At 41.9% G+C, this 22,727-nt stretch overlaps 1 protein-coding gene across 2 annotated transcripts in view; it reads left to right on the top strand.

Annotated features, from left to right (window-relative positions):
- The window catches only part of ABCB1 (ATP binding cassette subfamily B member 1), a 114,912-nt gene that overhangs the window by 88,097 nt on the left and 4,088 nt on the right, over positions 1-22,727 (top strand). For both annotated transcript variants that reach the window (XM_065883533.1, XM_065883534.1), the window contains 6 exons: positions 3,302-3,505; positions 9,338-9,438; positions 10,695-10,835; positions 13,508-13,664; positions 14,152-14,349; positions 21,985-22,191. In XM_065883533.1, coding sequence (XP_065739605.1) covers positions 3,302-3,505; positions 9,338-9,438; positions 10,695-10,835; positions 13,508-13,664; positions 14,152-14,349; positions 21,985-22,191 — 1,008 coding nt within the window. The remainder of the gene's footprint in view (positions 1-3,301; positions 3,506-9,337; positions 9,439-10,694; positions 10,836-13,507; positions 13,665-14,151; positions 14,350-21,984; positions 22,192-22,727) is intronic.

Raw genomic sequence — 22,727 nt, 5'->3', positions numbered from 1 at the left:
ATGCTGTCTGGACACTGTGCACTGGCGGTCAGGCCTTCATAATTCCTCTAAGTCATGTCTTTCCTGTGTTTGTAGAATTAGTGCTCAGTCCTTCCCCTCTGCAGTGTTGTTTGTGAGGCCCTCGGCCACATCCAGGGACTCCATTCTGCTTAATTGCCTATCTGGGTCAGGTGTCTGCTTCTCGCTTGTTTCCTCCAACTCCCACTTTCATGGCCCCAGTAGCACGGATGACACCTGCACACCTTGTATGAGCCAGCCACTCTGAGTCAGAACTGTTCTCCAGAATGTAAAAGTGGCTAAAAAAGAGACCAGGGAAGAGGAGGCAATCAGATTGGGGAGCATCATTGGAACCAGGAAAGCCCAGTATAGCTGTTATCACAAATTGGCTGAGAGAGGACAGGTGAATCCCCTTTATGGCACCAGCTGACCTGTTTATGATAGTGGATACATGTGTGTATGTATATACATTTATACATATATATCCACACACATATATACATATTCACGTGTGTGTGTATCTGTTTCGTAGTGTAATTTTTATGTATATAAATATCTAAGCCAAGCAGTCCTGTCAAAGATCATTGCCACGTAAAACAGGGTGAACTCAAGTCTTTGTGTATATAGTTAGTGATGATGCTTATCTAAGTTAAATTTTTTTCATATTTCACCATCAATGAAACATTTTCTCTGTTGTATTTTTGAGCAAGTAGTTTAATTCTGCTAACCGTAAATCAGAAGAAACTATATTTAAATACTTCGCTTATGAAATTGTGGGCTTTTAAATTTAATTTTCCTGTAAGGATTAGAATTCTGAGAAAAAAGCAAATGAGAGCCATATAGAAGTCAAAAGCAGCTATGTATTAAAAAAAAAAATTTTTCCCCCCCTGGGAGAAGGTATTTGAGGGAACGATGAAGTTAAACGTTCTTAATTTTAAAAGGAGTTTCAGGAAGTAGGCTTCTTTTTCCTCCAGTAAGCACACATATATTAAAATTGGACTTTAAGCCATATGATGGTGCTTTGAGGAGGAAATAAATAGCCAGAGAGGGGAAAACAGGGAAAGATGGGGAGAAAAATGAGTGGGAGAGCAAGTGTTACAAGTATGTGATAGCACAGTGGGATAAAGACACTGTGAGGAGACTCTTAGTGGGTTTCAGGTATTAAAGCGTTTTGTCTTACCTTGCTTCACTCTTGGACTCTGGTTTTGGAGTATTACCTACTCTCATTCTTACTTTCAAAATGAAAATGACTTGGCTACTACTAATAATCCATGCTCTCCCGTGGAGCGTCCTAGAGACATCTTCTCTGTGTGAGGAATAGATGATGGGACAGTGAGTGTCAGTCTTTAAAGATTGGTAACCAGTGCAATGTCCCTGGAAGCATTAAATCACATTAAGCCAAGGGGCTTACTTTCCTTCCAGCTTAAGGTTCTAGGTCTTTTAGATCATCTTTCATGTACACTAAAGAAGAATTTGTCATCTGTAATACATTTTACTTATTTCTGTGGCCTTGGCTACCATCCACAGGTGAACATTTATATCTGTGAAACTTTAGGTATTGGAGTAATTCGTCTGCTGTGAACTTGGGGAATGTTCTGAATGCTTCTCTCAGGTGCTGTGGGAAATGAATTCTGAGTAGGAATTGTACATACGGAGCACAGGAACAGTCTCGACGATCCCTGTGCCACAGATTTACTCCAGGTTGGAATCTTTGACTCTGAGATTGAAAATGTGCAAATACAGAGAGCTGGCTTTGAAGGCCACTCTACTCTTTGACTTACACCAAGTTTGGCTAAGCATCCCTTTATCATAAGCTCAGTGACTGCATCAAATAAAAATAAATGCTCTGTTATTTATGCTGTTTCTTTCAGCCCTGGTGCAGTTCCCTGGTATAGAATTTAATGTGTAGAGTTACTGGTAGTTTACTTTAACAGCATTTTCCCGTAAGTACTGGTTTGGTGTTTATATCAACATAGGTGTTGAATGATTTCAGAGGGTCGATACTGAGACACGGGGCTTGTAAAGAATTCTGTCCTAAAAATTCAGAGCTGACAGAAGCTTCAGTTATTAATCGATGTACCTGCTCATTTTGGGGTTGGAGAGAATTTGTCCACAGTCATAGAGGTAGCAGTGACCGTTCTAGACTGTACTCCATCATGATCTTTCCCTGAGACTGGCCCCCTTCAGGCAGAGGACATTTGGGGAGTGGAAAAAACATGGGCCATTTCCAGAAAAGCAGATCCAGGGACCAGGGCGGGAATTCGGAAAGGCTTGAGGGCATGGGGTGTTTCCAGGGTAAAGGAGAGGAGTGTAGAGTAGTGGAGTGAATTGACTTTATGTTTCGACTTCTGGCTTTTGAGTTGGAAATAACTGCATGCTCCTGAAAATCATGCTTCAGGCTCCCTCTGGCATATAAGCTGAAGGCTCTGATGCCTGCTTAATATTCTAAATTTAAATTCCATAACTTGCAGCTCTGTGGGTTTTTTTTTTTTTTTGCGGTACGCGGGCCTCTCACCGCTGTGGCCTCTCCCGTTGCAGAGCACAGGCTCCAGACGCGCAGGCTCAGCGGTCGTGGCTCACGGGCCCAGCCTCTCCGTGGCATGTGGGATCTTCCCAGACCGGGGCACGAACCCGCGTCCCCTGCATCCGCAGGCGGACTCTCAACCACTGCGCCACCAGGGAAGCCCAGCTCTGTGTATTTTTTCTAAACAGTATAAGCATCTGAAATAGGCCAAGAGATGTTGGGTTGGCCAAAAAGTTCGTTCAGTTAGTGAATACATTGTTCAATAAAGTTCTTCGTGAAAATGAAAAATGTTTTTTATTTTTACTTAAAGCTGAACGAACTTTTTAGCCAACCCAGTGTTTGTATACCCTCAATGACAAATACTAGGCTTAAGTTATGGGTAGTTATGTATCTATCTAACACTGCAAATTTCCAACAGTCCCAGTTGAATATAACTGTCAGACTGTTTTATCCTGCTAATTTGCAGAGCTTGCATTAGGGATCATGGTGTCATTGTTTAATGAAAATTTTCTTGGTATTAAAAAATCAGATGAGAGAGAAATATGTAATTGAACTCTGAATGATTGAGCTACTTTTAGTATTTATTCTGGAGTTGTGGAGATCCACATTTTAGAAACCAAATAGACTTACAAGTAAACCTTTACTTTTTATTTCATAACCGAGGAGATGAGATTTTCACGAAGCTGGATTATCATAATCCTTAAAAAAATATATAAGCATGGATTTTAAAGATAATATGAAAGTGTCTCTCTGACAGTGTTTTGTTTGTTTGTTTTGCAGGCTATAGGTTCCAGGCTTGCTGTACTTACCCAGAATATAGCAAATCTTGGGACAGGCATTGTTATATCCTTAATCTATGGCTGGCAGTTAACACTTTTACTGTTAGCAATTGTACCCATCATTGCAGTAGCAGGAGTTATTGAAATGAAAATGCTGTCTGGACAAGTACTGAAAGATAAGAAAGAACTAGAAGATGCCGGGAAGGTGAGTCAGATGGAGTATAATCGCTGACCTAAGTAGAGTAAAATATTCTAATCAGTGTCGTTCAGTTACAAGTACTTCCTGAGCTCCAGGAATGTTTTTATAACCATTCCTCAGAGCGGTCTTATTTGACGCTTGTTCAGCGGTTGAAAACTGAAGAAAAGTAACAAAACAAATTCTTAGACCCACAGACTGACAACTAATTTTGTCAGGCTTTTCTAGTTTCAGGCGATTATCTTCACACTCCTCCCTCCCTCTTTCTCTGGAGCAAGCAGAAATCCATTGCTTTATTGAGGAAAGGAGGCCCATTTAATTACATATGAGGGGGGGAGATTTAAAAAAATGGGAAAGTCTTAAAGGTATTTATTCTGTCTGGCTTAAAATATTATCATTCTTTCCCTTTCATACACCTCCTCCCTTCATGTTATTTCTGTTTACCCTTACCCTAATACTTTTTCTTTTGAGGGGCGGTGTTGTATACTTGTCTGTCTGTTGTTGTTGTTGATTTGCATTTTGCGTCTCCCTTTATTTTTTAAAGAATTTTTACTTTACAGTGGCGTATCGTTGATTAACAACGTTGTGTCAGTTTCAGGTGTACCGCAAAGCGATTCAATTATATATATACGTGTATCTTTTCTTTCTCAGGTTCTTTTCCCATTTAGATTACTACAGAGTATTGAGCAGGGTTGTTGTCCTGAACAAATGCTTATATGGCAATGGCTTTACTTCTCAGGGTGACCCTGTGAGATAGGTTCTATTATAGCTCCTTTTTCAGGTGAGGCTGTCACAGGCAGGTAATGCCACCAATGCCTTAGAGCTCGTGAGTTTAAGTTTCAGAGCCAGGATTCAAACCCAGACAGTCGTACTCCCAAGTTGTGCCTCTGTTAAGAAACGAAGAGGTCTGCAGATGGCGGAAAAGAATCTGATACCATGTGATCTGTATCATTGTAGAAATGAGTGGTCAGAGCACCCCCAAAACTGGGGCTACCATCTAGGATAGGGATACATCTATCAGTGGACCCTTCAAGGTTCCCAAGAGTCAGGGCAGGGACCCAGGCAGATCCAGTGGCCCAGGTGTCTGAGGTACTTTGCCTCTGGACCAGGCAGCTCACGAATAGGAGGAAGGAGGGGGTCCTGGAGGTTGGTTAATACCACTCACACTTTGTCCTCCACCTCCCTGCCATCTCCTCAGAATTTTTACCCTGTGGGATTCCTTCAGGAAACTCCTCTGGACCAGCTTTAGTGCCTCTCAGTGATTGCCAGTGAGGGAAAGACCTCACGTGAAGTTTCCCTTCAGGCCATCAGAGGCCCGGTTCTTAGGTTCAGCAGGATGGTGTGGGCCCCCAGGTGTCTGGAGTCCATCCTGTGACTAGTCACTTCATTTAATCCTGTACTTTGTTGGTTTCTCCCCTATGGTGTTGACTTTTCCTCTGATGAGAAGATGGAAAAAATGTGTATAAAAAGAAAGTGCATTACTCTTTTATAGTGTCATTGTTTACTGAGATGTTCAAAATGTCCCAGAAGAGTCTTAGGTTGTTCGTAGGAAGAAGATGACCGATCGGAAGTTAATGCACTGCAAACCACAGGTTGGCACCTTCAAAGTGGTGCATCAGGTTTAAGACTCTGGGAGTTCTGTCAGAGGGGACAGGGGAAGGGGTGCAGATGGAAATAGATACATGTGAATATGGCAGGTTTTCTGGGTAAAGGTTGGGGGTGAGGTGAATGTTCTGCTCCATTGGTGGTTCATGAGAGAGGAAACTGCAGGTAGGGAACGTGGTGGCTGCTGTACCAGCCGGTCCATGAAATAGTAAAAATCAACTCCCACCTGATCACCATTCTCAGGTTACCGTTTATTGCCTGTTTATTGTATACCAGACATTCTGCTAAGAGCTCTACATGCATTACCTCATTTGACACTCTCAATAACCCTTTTGAATTATCCCTGTTAGGTAATAAAACCCAAGGTTCAGAGAAGTCACACACAGCAGCCTAACTGATCTGTCTGCTTTCTATATTCCTCTTACAGAAGGCACACTCCTCTCTTACAAACACAAACAAAATCATGCTAACCTTTAACTCCTGCAGTGGCTTTTTTCACACACACACACACACACACACACACACTGTATTTTATTTTTACAAGAGATAAATAAACTGACACCAAGCATTGTAAATGGATGAACACAACAAAAGCAACAATGATTGCAATTACGAAACACAAAACACTCTCATACTATGTCATAATATTGACATTCAGGCCAGTAATCCTCCACTGTAACAGCTCCTTTACTTTGCAGTGAGAATTGATTTGTATATTTTTTGCCTCTGAGTCCTTGTGGGATTTTTTTTTTTTTGTTCAAATAGAAAGTCACAAAAATTATCATCATCCTCATCAGTTCACTCAGTCCCATGTAATTAATCTTTTTTCATCTTGATCTTTTGTTAGCACGTTTATGAGTTCATCAGTTTTCCATTGGAGTTCGGAAAATGCTTATTCATTCAGTTCAGCAGTGTAGTCAGTTACCAGAAACCTGTGCTTGTCAGAGTCTTTTCCATGAATTCCTTGACGATGAAACCCTTTTATAGGAACATTTTTGCGAAAGCATCAGAGTACACCCAGAACTGTCTGTAAATGACAAAAGACTTAAAAATGACCACGGTTAAAGATTTGATGAAAGTTCATAATAATGCAATTGAGAAGGATATTTAGTTATTTCTGAGATACACATTTTCAAGTAATAACTAGAATTATGCCTTATAACATTATACCAGAACATATAAGATTTTTAGAAATTTCATGTAATGTCTGGAACATTTATATTAACATATTTCCGTACAAATAACCCAAAGAAAGTTTAGCATTAGTTCTTTTGTTTGTTTGTTTGTTTATTCTGCAGGTTCTTATTAGTCATCAGTCTTATCCTCCAGTGGCTTCTGATCACACTTGCAATAAAATCAGCCCTTTAATCCTGGGCTATAAAAACTCTGCATGACTCAGCCCCATGACTTCTCTGACCCTGTCTTGCACTAATGTTTCCCTCACCCACCCAGCTCTGGCCTCATGGGCCTTCTTTCAGTTCCTAGAACACTCCAAGCTCGTTCCCTCTGATCTTCATATCTCAGAATTATTACTCTTCAGAGACGTCTTTCCTGGCACTTGAATTAATTCCTGATACTTCTCAGCACTTTATTTTTTTCCAATTTCTTTATTGATTAATGGTCTGTCTTCCCTACTGAAATGGGGACCAGGACCGTATCTGTTGGTTTGCCCTTAGAGGGACAGAGCAGGCCCGGGATTCCAGAGCAGGATTGTGTGATGTCAGAGCCAGCTGATAACCTCTACCTTGCCTGTGGTCCGTGTTCCATCGATTTTGTCACATTATTATTGACGAATGAACATTTTTATAGAATAGATGCTTTTTCTTTTTAGAAATAAAAGCTGTAATCAGTTTATTTGAGGGTAGGAAGAGAAGTGTGAGTTTTTTCTAGAAATATATATGTATTTTTTCCTTTCTTAAAAAATTGTTTAGTACATGATGATTTCTGAGGAAAACTCAGTGCTATTTCCTGTTCTTGAATTACAAGTGCTCTCTCTTGATAGTGGTTACTGAATGTCTATTTAAAAGTCTTGGAGCGCCCCCCCCAAAAAAAAATAAAAGTCTTGGAGCAAATGAAGCTGCAAGAATGCAGAGTACTAATTAATCCTTTTCCTAATTGCTTCATCGTGTGGCAAGATAAAGGCAGTTGTTTAGTGATTATATTGTTTTACTCACTTTTCAAGGTCTGTAACTCATAAACTCTCTTTTATTGGGCTGTTCACTCTAAAAAGCAATGACATTTACAAACCAGTCACAAACAAAACAGACCTGACTTAGAAGAATGTGTGCAGAAAATATTTCTTAAAATCATTACACTGAAATTTACAGTAAAGTCTGTTTTTCAGCAGACATTGTTATAGTTTGTTGAATTTTCTTACTGATGCAAAAAACCACTTTGTTTGAAGCCTTATAATTGAAAATATTTCTACCATGGGTCTGAACAAGGATTGTCTTTGGGGGTTTGACTGGAGGTCAATCTTTTCCTCTAACTTTTTGCTTTCTACACTTTTAGCATTTTCTAAAAAGAGTATATACTATTTTTATAATATGTGAAGAATTTTATAAAATATTTTGACATAAATTGAATCTGGACATTTTCCTGTATTGTTAGTAGCTTATGGTAAACATAGTGCAATCTTCTTGCCCTGCTGGCTCAGAGTATAATATTTTTGACTTTATTTTTTAAATATCTTTTTGTTTTGAAGATTATGGTATTAATTTTTTTCTTCTAATATTTTTTGCATTAGTCTTTAAAACCAACAATGTCATATCAAATATCCACTATTATCTTTGAAGTTAGGTATTTGTGTAGGATTCAGTAAAGAATAAGTAAGATTTTGGGTTTGTGATTTTTTTGTGTGTGCTGTAAATCACTCTCATGTAATTGAATGTGTCTGTATTAGAATCAGTTCCGACCAGTGTAGAGGCCAGAGAAAGGAAGAACGTGTTAAACAATAAGGATAATTTCTCTTACTGATTTATAATTTAGACTTACAATTCTAAAAATTATTTCTCTTGGAATTAGGGTTAAGAGGGACTTCAGAGACCCTCTTGTCCATCCTACTCATTTTACAGATGAGGAGAACAAGATAGAAGGGCACTTCAGGGTCTCATGCTGGTGCAGGCCGCAATCTCCTTTTGTACACTGATGTTTTTTGTATTTTCCATAGCTCTTTTACCCAGACTCCAAAAGGTGGTAAAGGACGTATTTGTCCTAGTCAAATAGCCTTGTTGGAAGTTAAATTCAATTAAAATATAGATAGAAACTTTCTGGAAAACCAATTGATAATATGTGCTGTGTTCCTTAAAAAGTAGTTTATTCCCTTTGACCTAGTAATTTAACTTTTAAGAACTTCTCCTAAGAAAATAATTCAAAAAAAAAAAGAAGAGTATTCAATATGGACAAACGTTTATGTATGAAGATGTTTATCACAGCATTATTTTTCATAAGAATTGAAAGCTCTGTTGAGCAGTAAAGGAATGCTTAGCTGGCTGGGGTAGTAAGTGGCCCTTTAAACATCCCGTTGTTAATGGATATTTAATGACCTTTGAAACGTCTCTTTATTTGTTAAGGTAAAAAAGAAGGCTATGGAGCCAAACATAGAACTTGAGCCCAATTTTGTTAAACAGGTATAGTTTAGAAAATAACAACATGTAAGCTATTATGCAAAATACACCAGTATGTAACTTTTCATTACCTTCTCTGTCTTTTCAGTATTTTCCAAATATTCTTTAGTTGTCTCAAATGCCAATTATACAGAGAAAGATATAAACATTACATTTTATAGGTATTTTAATAATATTATAATTTAATGACATTATAATAACTTTTATATATATAATAATTATAAACTTTAAATGTGACCATCATAGAAGAAAGGGCACTGCAATGGAGATAAAATACGGAGTTCTTAGGTTAATTTTGCTACTGTAAATTTTGCTACTGTAAAGCCATGTGGCTTTAGGTAAGGGCCTTCATCTGTTGAAGCTTCAGTTTCTCTTTCTGTAGAGAGGAGTTTGAATTAGCCCATCTTCCTTCCAGACCTAAATCTCGATTTGATAAGTCACTTGGTATCCTTTTCTATAGCAAAGACGCTCAGGAGTCATAATAAATATTATTTAATATGTAAATAATACTTATTAATAAAATTAATTTTACGAATCTCTTATATGGAATTCAAACTAATTGCCACTGTTGGCCTTGGTGCCTTTAGTAACGGGACATTCTCTGTTACAGATTGCCACGGAAGCAATAGAAAACTTCCGAACTGTTGTTTCTTTGACTCGGGAGGAGAAGTTTGAATATATGTATGCCCTGAGTTTGCAGGTACCATACAGGTAATAACCACTGAAGAGTAGGAGGGGAGTATGGGAAGTTTTTCAATCACCAGATTTGTTTTCAGGAAGATTGCTTTGGCCAGAAGGTAGGGAACAAGTGGAGAGACTTCTAGAAGGGAACCAATTGGGAAGCAATTATAATTAATCCAAGAGAGGAATCACAAGACCTGACCTAAGGCAGGGACATCTCTGAGGCAGAGCCTGTAGGAGCAGATAACTGAGGGGAGGGGAGGGAGAGAGGATGTTGAGAATGACTCTGATGCTACGTTTGCATGATGACGCTCTTATATGTTCCCACTGGGAATGAGTTTTTTGTGGAACATGAAATTTGAGGTATCTGTGGAGCCTGAGGGGGTGGTCTTCCTGGGTATACCCTTCCTTTTTCTCTTTACCCTTCTCTCGTGCAGACCTTCTGTTCTTCCTTTAATGAACTCACAGTGAGGGCTCTAAAAAGTGATGTGAACATAAGCAAGCCCATCCTCTCTGAGTCTCCTTTCTTCTTTTACCAGTGGGTTTTCAAAGTTTTTAAAATGAGAGTAGAGTCTTTTTTTATGAAAAAAAATTCACTTGAAATCTCAGTATATGAAACAGATAAAAGCAGAAGTTGATCTGATTAAAGCAGGAGTAGGCAACCCACTCACCAGCCTCTCGCACCTCCACATCACCCAGTTCCATGTGGATCAGAAAATCCACGTGTTAACTCCTTTGCAGAGCCTTCTCTAACTCCCCTAGAGGCTTAGTGCTTCTCCTTTCGTCCTTTAACACATGATTCATAAGGTACTTCCATTGCATAAATAACAATCCAACTTGACTCCTTGGTCCCCAAGGGCAAGAACATGCCTGGTTCCTTTGTGTTGGCCCTTCCTGGTCCCTCGAGCTTGTGGTTTTGGGTCAACGTGTGTTGAACGAATGTTTACTATAGAGTACGTACGTATTATATGTCCATGGGTGGGGGAAAGGGAAGGAAGTTATTAATCCCTAACAAGCTCTTCTTGTTGTCTTTGGCTTATTTTAACTTGACCTTAATGCTTTGAGGTGTGGTTACTTCTCCATTAAAGATGAAGACACTGAGGTTCAGAGACAAGGTATTTTCCTAAATTCTCACAAGTGGTGATGTGGGGACCGAACTTAGTGTTTGGAGACGAAACCCATTTTGGTCTGCTACACCTTCATACCCCACTGCTAACCTATGAAAGGGTACGTTTTAAGGACTGAGAATTGAAAGTCAAGTAAGTTTCAGAATGTCGTCTTTTCAGAAACTCTCTGAGGAAAGCACACATCTTTGGAATCACGTTTTCCATCACCCAGGCAATGATGTACTTTTCTTACGCTGGCTGTTTCCGTTTTGGCGCCTACTTGGTGGCACATGGCATCATGGACTTTGAGGATGTTCTCTTGTAAGTATGGGGGTCGTCTTTACAGTTAACTCTAGAAATCAAACCAAGGCGCACATCTCATGCCTGGATAGAAAAGCTTACTGTGAAGCTTCATGAAGAGATTTTGGTGATTCAGAAGATGGCATTTTGCCTCTGAGTCTCCGTGTATTATCCTGGAAGCATCTCATTTCATTTGGGGAATCTGTGTCTACCCTTCTCCCCGACGCTGACTCACACATTTGACCTTCTTGAATCCATGGCTACCTGGGGTGGTGATTCAATGAGGAGTTTCCAGAAGGCCTGGGTGTTTTGGGAAGAAGCCTAACCCAGGGCCAAGGACCTGGTTCCTTTTAAAGCCTTCTAAACAGGGCGGCCAAAGAATGAGTGTGGAGCACTGAGTTCTGAGAGCCCTGGAAGATTCCAGGATAAATTTGCTTTCTTTCATAAGAGAAAAGCAGTTAGAAGGTAAGAGCTGGAGAAATGCAGAAATGACAAAGGAAGCTCGATTGGAGTATCTGCTCCATCACTGTGAATGCAGACAATTGTACCTCAGTCAGGAGAAGAGAGACCTGGACTTAACTAATATTTCTAAAATACTAAAATATGTAGTTTGGTAGTGAAAAACACGTGTAATTTTTCCGAGTGTCTAGGTTTGGTGATGGCTGAGCTGCCCTTTGATACCATACCATAATTAGTGGTGATACAGTTTTACATTTAAAGCACCATCATCGAAGCCTGGGAATATGTGTTAGTGTGATATTTCCATCCTATTTAGACATTGACTTGTGCGTGCGTTACAGTTTTCTCAGGATGACTCCAACAGAAGATTTAAAATTTCCACTCAATAGCACCTGCATAATTGATATGCAGGTGCTATTTATAACTATAACCAAAAGATCAAAACCAGGCACCATTGGCATTGGTGCTTTGATTAGATAATTATCTGGTATATCGCTTTACTCCGAGGTTAAGGTATTCAATTGATGGAAATTGCTGACTCTTGGACTTTCAGATTCGGAAAATCCATCTTCCAAGTAAGGGATAGGGGAGACCTGGCTGAAGAGCAGTCCATTTTGAACAGATTCCACAGGTCTAAATGATAACAAGACCAAGATGAACCATCTGTGTGATTTATTTAGAGCTATTAAAAAGAAAAAAACACTGTGTGCTACATTAACTCAGGAATAGAGTCCAAAGGAATGGACCTGATGGACTCATGGCATTATTCTAGGAGATTCCTAATATTATACTCGCTGTTTAAAAAGCCTTTTTTTTTTTTTTTTTTTTTTTTCCGGTACGCGGGCCTCTCACTGCTGTGGCCTCTCCCGTTGCGGAGCACAGGCTCCAGACGCGCAGGGTCAGCAGCCATGGCTCACGGGCCCAGCCGATCTGCGGCATGTGGGATCTTCCTGGACCGGGGCACGAACCCGCATCCCCTGCATTGGCAGACGGACTCTCAGCCACTGCACCACCAGGGAAGCCCTGAAAAGGCATTTTGATAAACGTGTCCAGAGAAGGGCAGCTGAAATGTTGAAAGTGAAGGGACTTACCAAAGATGCAAAGGGTTTTGAAAATAATATTCCAGTACTTTGAAGGGATGTATTATGCAAAAGGATGTACATTTTTCTTGGTTTGAAAAGGAACTTTTTAACAATAGAGTTCCTCAATCAAACTTCCTCCGTCCTAAAACCAAGGATGGAAGCTAGCTTAGGGGATGTGCCCTGGCACAAGCATTGAGAGCTGGACTTGACATTCTGTGAAGTCCTTCCCAACTTTCAGCTGCTATGACTCCCATGTCATAGATTAAGAACGCCGATGCAGGGAATTCCCTGGTGGCCCAGTGGTTAGGAGCCGGCGCTTTCAGTGTGGTGGCCTGGGTTCGATCCCTGGTGGGGGAACTAAGATCCTGCAAGCCGTGTGGCATGGGCAAAAAAAAAAAAAAAGAATGTCGATGCATCTTGCAAGCAGCATGATATCTGGCTCTTTAAGGAACTGTCTGTGGTACAGTTCACAGCTTTTCTAAGAATCTGATGTAATCCAGCAGAATGCCTATATCCGTTATTGATTGCCACAAATAACGCTGCATGACAACCACCCACTATGCCCCAGTGACACACGATAATAAACATTTATTTTTGCCCTTAAGTTTGGGGGTTAGCTGGGCAGTTCTGCTGATCTGGGAATAGTGGATCTCAGCTGGGCTTGCTCTTGTGTGCAATGGGTAACAGGCTGGTTGGCTGGGGCCCACGGCACTCTTCTGTCTGTGCCTTGTCCTCCAGCAGCTAGGTGGGCTTGTGGTAGTGGCGGGGAGAGAGAGAAACATGCACGGCCCCCTGAGTCATAGGCTTGGACCTGGCAACAGTCACTTCCTCCACATCCTGTTGGCTAAAGCAAATTCCAAGGCCAACCCAGATTCAAAGGGTAGGAAAACAAATTCTCCTTCTTCAATGGAGGAGCTGCAAAGTCACTTACAAGAAGGTGAGGACACAGAGAGAGATGAAACATGGGGTCAGTTTACAATCAGTCAGTTATACCGATATGAACTTACAAGGAAAAGTGTTTGGTTTTTTTTTTTGAAACTTTTTGACTAACGTGTTGCGACTGTTTGAGACAGTGCTCTCTGGGTGTAGGAGTGTCACCTTTCTAGCATTGCAGTCCTAACTCTTTGCACATTTTGTCTTTGTCATTGGCAGAGTTTTCTCAGCCATTGTCTTTGGCGCAATGGCTGTGGGTCAGGTCAGTTCATTTGCTCCTGACTATGCCAAGGCCAAAGTGTCAGCAGCCCACGTCATCATGGTCATTGAAAAAACCCCTGTGATTGACAGCTACAGCACGGAAGGCCTAAAGCCGGTCAGTTTGATGTTTTGATTATATGATCTGCTCCTGACTGATGAATTTTAGTATTCTAAGTGGAAGTTTAATAAAATCTGTCCTTTTTTTATTTGGTGGTAATAAAATGAAAGTTTCTCTGTCATTTTAGTTCATTTTAGTAAATGCTGGTAATACACATTAGCGTCTAGTACTTTTGTAGAACAAAGCCACACGGATGTAGAAATACTGCCCATTTTATACACAAATCCTGCTAATCAGGTTTTATTATATGTAGGTTACCCTATTCTTGGGGAACAGATTTGAGTTTTCACATTTGTATTGTGTTAATGAGACATGCTATGAAAACACTGACCCTTTTAGATCTTATGTATTACATTTTAGCAGTTACAATTGAAGCCTGACTGTAGTACAAGTTCACTACCTTCTGATACCTAGCGGTAGAGAGGGTTGGCTGTTGTGAATTTTCAGGATTGCAGCAAATTTAATGTTATTGTTCTGATTTTAGAATACAGTGGAAGGAAATGTGACATTTAATGAAGTCGTGTTCAACTATCCCACTCGACCAGACATCCCAGTGCTTCAGGGGCTGAGCCTCGAGGTGAAGAAGGGCCAGACGCTGGCCCTGGTGGGCAGCAGCGGCTGTGGGAAAAGCACGGTGGTCCAGCTCCTGGAGCGGTTCTACGACCCCTTGGCTGGAACAGTGGTGAGCACACTTTTTTTTCTTCTTTTTAAAAAAAATTTATTGGAGTAGAGTTGATTTACAGTATTGTAAATCACTCAGCAAAGTGATTGAGTTATATATATATACATATATTCATTTATTTTCAGATTCTTTATCTGTATAGGTTATTACAGAATACCGAGTAGAGTTCCCTATACTGTAGGGAACATATACAGTAGGTCCTTGTTGGTTATCTATTTTATATATAGTATTGTGTGTATGTTAATCCCAGGCTCATAATTTATTCCTCCCTGCCATGTTTCCCCTTTGGTAACCCTAAGTTTGCTTTCTATGTCTGTGAGTCTATTTCTGTTTTGTAAATAAGTTCATTTTTATTATTTTTTGAGATTGCACATATAAGTGATATTATATGATATTTGTCTTTCTCTGTCTGACTTCACTTAGTGTCATAATCTCTAGGTCTGAGCACACTTTCTTATTCAGTGCATTTCAGTTTTTTCATCTTCTAAATGCCTAGATGTATTTTTTTTCAGATTTTTTTTTTGATGTGGACTATTTTCAAAGTCTTTATTGAATTTGTTACAATATTACCTCTGTTCCATGCTTTGGCCTTTTGGCCATGTGGCATGTGGGATCCCAGCTCCCCGACCAGGGATCGAACCCACACTGGAAGGCAAGGTGTCAACCACTGGACTGCCAGGGAAACCCCTGCCTAGATGTATTTAATTCTCAACTATAAGCCGTGGCTTCACACACTTTTAAACAGTGGTCCCACTTAAAGTCTGACATCCTAGATATAGTCTCCAAGCTGTGTCCACTGCCCCAGCCAACTTCTCCAGCCTTTCCCTCAACCCTGCTACTCTGCCTTCCTCTGCAAGCAGCCTTTTTACCAGCCATCCCCCTTCCCTTGGTTAGGTCTCAGTTTACATGAGCAGATGCAGGAAAAAAAGCCAGAAAGACAGAGGAGGGGTGCTGAGAGAGACTAGTAACATGGACGCCAGCGATGGGAAGGGTTTCAACAAGGAGAAGGTAGTCGGCACCGACAAATGCCATGGAGAGATGGGGTAAGACGGAGACTGAAAAGACATGGGAGGATTTCGCAATGAATGGGCTGCTTCTGACATTTCACAGTCTTCTCAGTGAAGTGATGGTGGTAGGAAACAGTTGAGCATGGCTGAGGTGTGGTCAGGAGGGGAAATGGAGACTGAGCGAAGTGTAGACTAGCTAGAAGATCAAAGGAGAAGGAAAGGAAAATAAAAATGGGGAGGCAGAGCCCAGGGAAGATGCTTAGCATGGGGAATCTTGAACATTTTTATGGCTGAGGATGAGATAAAACCATTGATGGAGAGACGGAATTCAAACACCTTCTAAGGAAAAAGAAAAAAAGCGAGATCAACAAATTTGGGAGACAGATAAAGAACATAGAGGGATTCTCTTTTGTTTCCTGAACAAAAGAGTAAGTGAAGGGTCAGATTTATTCATGCAACATTCAATAAACTGTCAGTGAGTTCCTGTCAGGGACTGTCTTAGGTACTGGGAATGAGATAGGAGTCTTGAAGGGAGTAGTGACATTTTACTATTATTATTTTTTGGCCATGCTGCACAGCTTGTGGGATCTTAGTTCCCCAACCAGGGATTGAACCTGGGCCATGGCAGTGAAAGTGCGAAGTCCTAACCACTGGACCGCCAGGGAACTCCTGGGAGTAGTGGATTTTTTTTTTTTTTTTTTTTTGCGGTACGCGGGCCTCTCACTGTTATGGCCTCTCTCGTTGCGGAGCACAGGCTCCGGACGCGCAGGCTCAGCGGCCATGGCTCACGGGCTTAGCCGCTCCGCAGCATGTGGGATCTTCCCCGACCGGGGCACAAACCCATGTCCCCTGCATCGGCAGGTGGACTCCCAACCACTGCGCCACCAGGGAAGCCCAAGTAGTGGATTTTTAAATGACTATAATGGGGACTAGGAAAAGAATCAAACTAGGTAGGAATGGAATTCAGAGGAAAACATTTTCATTATGTAGGCACTGAGTTACTGGTCAAACTCAGAGGTGATATTCAAAATATTTAACAACTGGAATGGGCCTGGGTGCTGCCCATCCAGGATGGACACCTACTTTGTATAGTCAGACCAATGCCTGCCAGCTCTGTATGGACCCTACTTGCGTTAATGATTGATGTGAAAATAGAATTTTCATCCTGTAGGCCAGGGCCCTTTTCACTTCCCCACGGTAGTCACAGTTATCATAAATATTTCTTACTGTATTCACAGACAGCTACGCCTTTACTCAGTCCATTCTTTGACAGTTGTGGAAACTTTGTTCGTCCTTAAGCTTTGTTCCTTATTTGTACTACCTTGTTTTATATCTTCTGTGAATTCTGACTTCATGCTTCAATTTTGTGGTTAAAGTTTGGACAGAGAACTCTCAATGAAAACCTTGCTGACACGTGAAGCAATCAGAGGAGGAAATTTCAGCTCTCAGACACTGATCGTGGTCCCTAAGAGACATTTCTTAAGCAGTGTGTTAAATGTTGAGCTCTAATGAGTTATAGGGGATGGTGTCTGTCCTCAAAGATTTCAACTGAAGAGATGGGACATATCCTTCCATGAGTTCTATTAAAGAAGAAGACAGGCCTAGAGCTGGTTCTCAAGGGATAATTAGAGCTGGTTGCATTAAAGCTGTAAGGGTGAGCAGTCAAGACATCGTTCGATGAAAGAGATAACGTGAGCTGTGGCTGATGATTGTTCCCGATGCAGCAGATAGGCCAGTTTGGCTGAAATAGCAGATTTAATTAGAGTAATGGTTCTCAAACTTTTTTGATTATAACCCACTTAGGAAAGACCAAAAGAATTCCACCCCCCCACACCTCACTACACTCACAGTCACTGTAATGGGAAAAAACACTTGGTGTTAATAGTGTTGGAGTTGAAAACAACAATGGTAAACATACGTGCAGTAATTAGACAGGAAGAAAGTAAAGAAATTAATGATTATTCTCCATGTTCATAAGCACAAGGGGAGCGAAATTGAAAACATGGACCGTATCAGTTATGGTTCAGTGTAGGAAACAGAAACTGCTCTGGGTATTTCAAGCAGATACATATTCAGTAAGGGGAATTCGGTGCTTACAGAATCACTGGAAGGGCTGGAAGAGTGGAAGTAAAAGTAAAAGTCAGCACTCCCAACATTCAAATTACAGCATCTCAGCTGGGGTCCTGTGGCCAGGAGGTTGTAGGAAATTATGCCAGTGTCACAGCTGCTCCAAACCTGAAGACACAAGACCAGAGTCTGGGTGTTGTAGAAACTTCCGTCTGCCAAAACACAGGTGTTTCTTTACCACGGCCTCTGTCTCCCAGATTTTGCACACTGCATCTCACTGGTAGAACCTCAGTTACTTCTAGAACCAGGAGCGAGCCTGGGAAACAGTTTTTAGTCCTCTACTCCCTTGATATGTGGAAGGACAGACACAGAAGAATATGGAAATGAATGCTGAGTGTATAGGATAGTAACCATCTCAAGACAACACTGATCATGCCCTGAAAACATAGTGTCCTCTTCCATTGCAGGGAATACGATGATCTTCTCCTGCGCATTTACACTAGAGCTTCGAAATACTGCCAAGTGCTCCACAGCAGCCAGACTTCTTAGTGGAAGTGCCCTCGATAAACATTAGTAAATGTGCCAAGTTTTGTTTATGAATGTCAATTAGTGACCCTGAATAACTCAGTTAATAGGTTATTAGTGATTAGTTCTTTCTTTCTTTTCTTTTTTTTTTTTGCCACACCTCGTGGCATGCAGGATCTTAGTTCCCCCACCAGGGATTGAACCCACACCCCTTGCAGTGGAAGCTTGGAGTCTTTTTAAAAATATTTATTTATTTATTTATTTGGTTAGTTGCACCGGGTCTTAGTTGTGGCAGGTGGGCTCCTTAACTGCAGCTTGCCAGCGCCTTAGTTGCAGCATGCAGTCTTCTTAGTTGTGGCATGTGGGCTCCTGAGTTGTGGCAGGCCGGCTTCTTAGTTGTGGCATGCAGGCTCCTTAGTTGTGGCATGCATGTGGGATTTAGTTCCCTGACCAGGGATCGAACCCAGGCCCCCTGCATTGGGAGCTTGGAGGTCTTATCCACTGTGCCACCAGGGAAGTCCCGAAGCGCATGGAGTCTTAACTGCTGGACCGCCAGGGAAGTCCTATGATTAGTTCTTGTTGCCATAAAAAATGAGTCTATGCATTTGAGCATCATTTGATCATAATGATCATTTGAAGCAAGGACTTGACCCTGAGGAGGTCAGGAAATCCTCATGACCGTCAACGAGCCTCGAATCACACTCTGAGAAACATTGACCTGAGCGGAGGTTCTCAAGCTGGCGTGGATCATAATGGCCTAGAGAGCTAATAGAGAACACAGCCACCCCGGCTCATTTACGAAGGTCAGGGCCTAGCCTTTTCATTTTTATGATTTTTCCCAGGTGATTCTGATGCCAGCCAGAGGTGGAGAACCTCTGAACTGATAACTTTAAAAGGTTTAGGTCAAATTGTGGCGAGTCTTGCAAAACCAAGCTATGGAATTGTTCAGAGAGTGGAGTTTCCAAGTTTGGTGGGACCTGAAAGTTGTACAATTTCAGGGACTCTACTTGAAAGAATACAAAGTTATGAACACACAATTAGATATGAAAGTGAATATTTCCTTCAAATGAGAAAAATTCACAACAAAATATTGAAACCTTCAAGACTCTGGTCCCTCTCCTTTTTAGGCAGGTTATCCTAAATGCTTACCCAGAAGACCTGGGCTCTCTCCCATCCAGAACACCATTCAACTCCCAGCATTTGCCCGCAAATGGGTGTCCTTGAATCTTAAGTTCATTAGCTTCACTGAGACTCACTCTGGTTTGAGTCTTCCCCTGACCTTTCCTTTCTTCCCTTGCCAGCCCATGCTATGCGCTGCCACCAGAGTCCTCTCTCCCCCTTAGGACACAGTTAGCAGCCTGTTGTCTGGGTATTACCCAGTGGGTGCCGGGGCTAAGATGGAGACATTGCTCTTTTGAGGGAAGACAGTATTTTTCAATTCCGAGACACTGTGTTGCTAAAATCCAACCTGTAGTGTGTAGGTCCGATCTGAGCTCCCTCAATCACTAAGAATGTGACCTTGCACAAGTGACTTAGCTCTGCTCATGTCCTCATCGGTAAAATGGGGATTAAACTCACATTTACCTCGCGAGCGTTGTCATGAATATTAAACGAGAGAGGGCCTGAGGTGTGCTTACAACAGGACCTATAATATAGTCAATGCTCAATATTTTATCTATGATTACCATTTCAGAGTAAATACATACAGCAGGATAATACATATTTAACATTTGATTGTGCTACTGAAATCAGGTAGTAGATTTAAGTTTGGAATAGAGATAGCTCGTCATTTTAATTTAGGCTTTCATTGTTTTTGTTTATTTGTTTGTTTTTTGGCCTTCCATTGTTATTGTCAGTGTGTTACTTTAAGTTTTTATTTAGGCCAGTATCTTTTTTTTTCTTTTTTTTTTTTTTATCCCGCCATGCCACACAGCATGTGGGATCTTAGTTCCCCAACCAGGGATCAAACCTACAGCCCCTGCATTGGAAGTGCAGAGTCTTAACCACTGGACCGCCAGGGAAGTCCCAGGACCAGTATCTTCTGAGCAGTGTTCACTGACGCCCTGGACTTCCTTGGTCTTCCCTCAGACGGCCATCCATGCCTCAGCCAAAGAAGCTCTACGTTGATCTTTTTATATTTGGTCTTCTAAACGTGTTTCCCCTAAGGAAAGGATTCTTTAGCAAACACAGGTTTTAAATAGTTTGTAGTTGCTGTGTGTAGCATGGGGCTGAGGAGGCCCAAGCGTCTTCTTGTATGCAGTGTGATGGAGAAACTCATGAAAACTTCCTGGGATCGGTTATATTTGTCTGACTGTATTCGTTTGATGGTGTCTATTTTTTCTCCCAGGGGTATAAGCTTGGAAAAAAGTTTTTTAAAAAACTACTCTTTCTTTCCTCAGATTTCCGTTTTTCACACTGTTCCAGCTAACAAGATCTGCTGTTTCGCCACATACTTGTATGGTTTTTCCTGCCTCTCTTCACTCTCTACTTTCCACCTTCACTTAACACTGTGAGGAAGCCTGGAGCATAGGTGCTTGGAACAGTCTCCATGGCAACCGGGCTTGGTACTAATAAGGTCATGGGTGTGTTTTCCATCCATCCTTGCACCTGCCAGCTTCACAAACAGAAGCTGTCTTCCTGCAGCAAAGACTGTACCCTACCCCTGGCCAGCTGTCTCCCAGAGGCACCCAGCCAGGTACACGGGATTCAAAGTGTATATATAGCTCAGGACATACTCATCACCACTATTATAAAAGCTCAAAGCTGAGTCACTGCTGTCTTCTTCAGGGAGGATGAACAGCTCTCACTTGAATGCCAGCGTTCTCTTGCAAAGTAGGTCTCTGGGGCAGACACATCTGCACCAGAGAGCAAGGATTATTATCGGCCAGGCTGTATGGGTATGCCCCAGGCTTCTGCAGGATAATCCAAGGGGAGACAGGTCACTAGAGAAAGGGCAGCCTCTCCCTCCAGCTCCTTTGGGTCAGATCCAGATCGCAGCACTGTGCTCAGTAGGGTTCATACATGACTTCATTTAATCCTCAATTCTTTGACTTTAGGAATTATCATTCCCAGTTTACACACAAAGAAACTAAGAGACATTAATTCACATTCCTAAGATCAACAATGATTTAGAGATATAACAGCCACCTTCCGACACTCACTTCTGTTTCATTTTAAGTCCTCAAAAACTTGATCCTAACTAACAGGTCAGATCAGAAACGTGACCTACAAACCTATTCTACGGTATAGCAGTTAGTTATTTCCAATCTAATGGTGGCTACTTTTCCTGTGAAAAATCAGTACATAAGAATAAGGATGCCAGAATACATCCCAGAATTAGAATGCATTTTATTAGTTTCCTGTGGCAGCTATAACAAATGACAGCAAATTTAGTGGGATGAAACGACACAAATTTATCTTACAAATTCTGGAGGTCATAAGTCCAAAGTGGATCTCACTGGGCTAAAGTCACGGTGTCAGCAGGGCTCTGTGCCTTCTGAAGGCTCTAGGGGAGAATCTGCTTTCTTACCTTTTCTAGCCCGTGGCCCCTTCCTGCATCTTCAAAGCCGGCAGTGACCGGTTGAGTCTTTCTCATATTGCTCCACTGTGATACACGCTCTCCTGCCCCCCTCTTGCACAGTTAAGGACCCTTATGATTATGTTGGGTCCACCTGGATAATCTAAGGTAACCTCGACATTTTGAGATCAGCTGACAAGCAACCTTACATCGTAATTCCGTCTACACTTGTGAGTAACATTCGCAGGTTTCATGAACGAGAACATGGATGTCTTGGATGGAGGAGAGGTGCATTATTCTGCCTACCACATGCATAGGGTTGAAACAGAAGAAATATGATGGTTCCTCAAAGCATACAATTATGACCTTATTCAGTTAACCTTGACAATCCAAACTGAAAACAACAACAAAAGTCTCATAATAACTTGGCAGTCTTAATGTATGAAATAACGATATTAATTTTGCTAAATTCAAAAAATGTGCTGGTTCTGAAGATGATCTGTGATCTCTTGTTTTCAGCTAATTGACGGCAAGGAAATAAAGCACCTGAATGTCCAGTGGCTCCGAGCACACATGGGCATCGTGTCCCAGGAGCCCATCCTGTTTGACTGCAGCATCGGCGAGAACATCGCCTACGGGGACAACAGCCGGGTCGTGTCACAGGAGGAGATCGTGCAGGCAGCCAAGGAGGCCAACATACACCCCTTCGTCGAGACGCTGCCTGATGTAAGTCTCTCTCCAAATAAGGTGCCTGGGAGCCTGTGGCAGCCCCCCTGGCCTATGCTTGTGACTTCGAAAGGGCTGGATCCCAAAGGTGAAATGAGCAGCTAAAACACACGTCCACCTGTATACAAGCATCTGCCTGCACTTCCCATCCCCAGTGGATGCGATGTTTACCTGATCACCCGACTCACTCCCTGTGAGCAGCCTGACCGAAAAATACATATGCCTGGGAGGCCTTTCCTTCCAAGTCTGGGTGCAGGGCCCACAGAAGCAAGAGTGACCCTCCCCCACCATTTCTCTCCCAACCTTCCTTCTGCCTCCTTGCCACTCTCCCCCAAGCCTCAAACCTCCCTCTGTGGAGTTGGGCCAGGCCAGGGAACTGGCCCCGTGCCAGAAAGAAGGCTCTGAGTAAGGCTGAGCCATTGGAGTGTCATCTCTCACCATTGCACATTCCATGCGCCCCAACCTCTGCTTCCTGATTATTGAAACCTTCCCTGGGCTGTTGTCCCACAGATGCCTTCTGAATTCCTCCTACGAAG

The sequence above is a fragment of the Phocoena phocoena genome, chromosome 9 (genome assembly GCF_963924675.1).
Source record: "Phocoena phocoena chromosome 9, mPhoPho1.1, whole genome shotgun sequence".
NCBI classification, from domain to species: Eukaryota; Metazoa; Chordata; class Mammalia; order Artiodactyla; family Phocoenidae; genus Phocoena; species Phocoena phocoena.
Note: the sequence above shows the minus strand (reverse complement) of the source record. Positions and strands in the feature narration are given on the sequence as shown.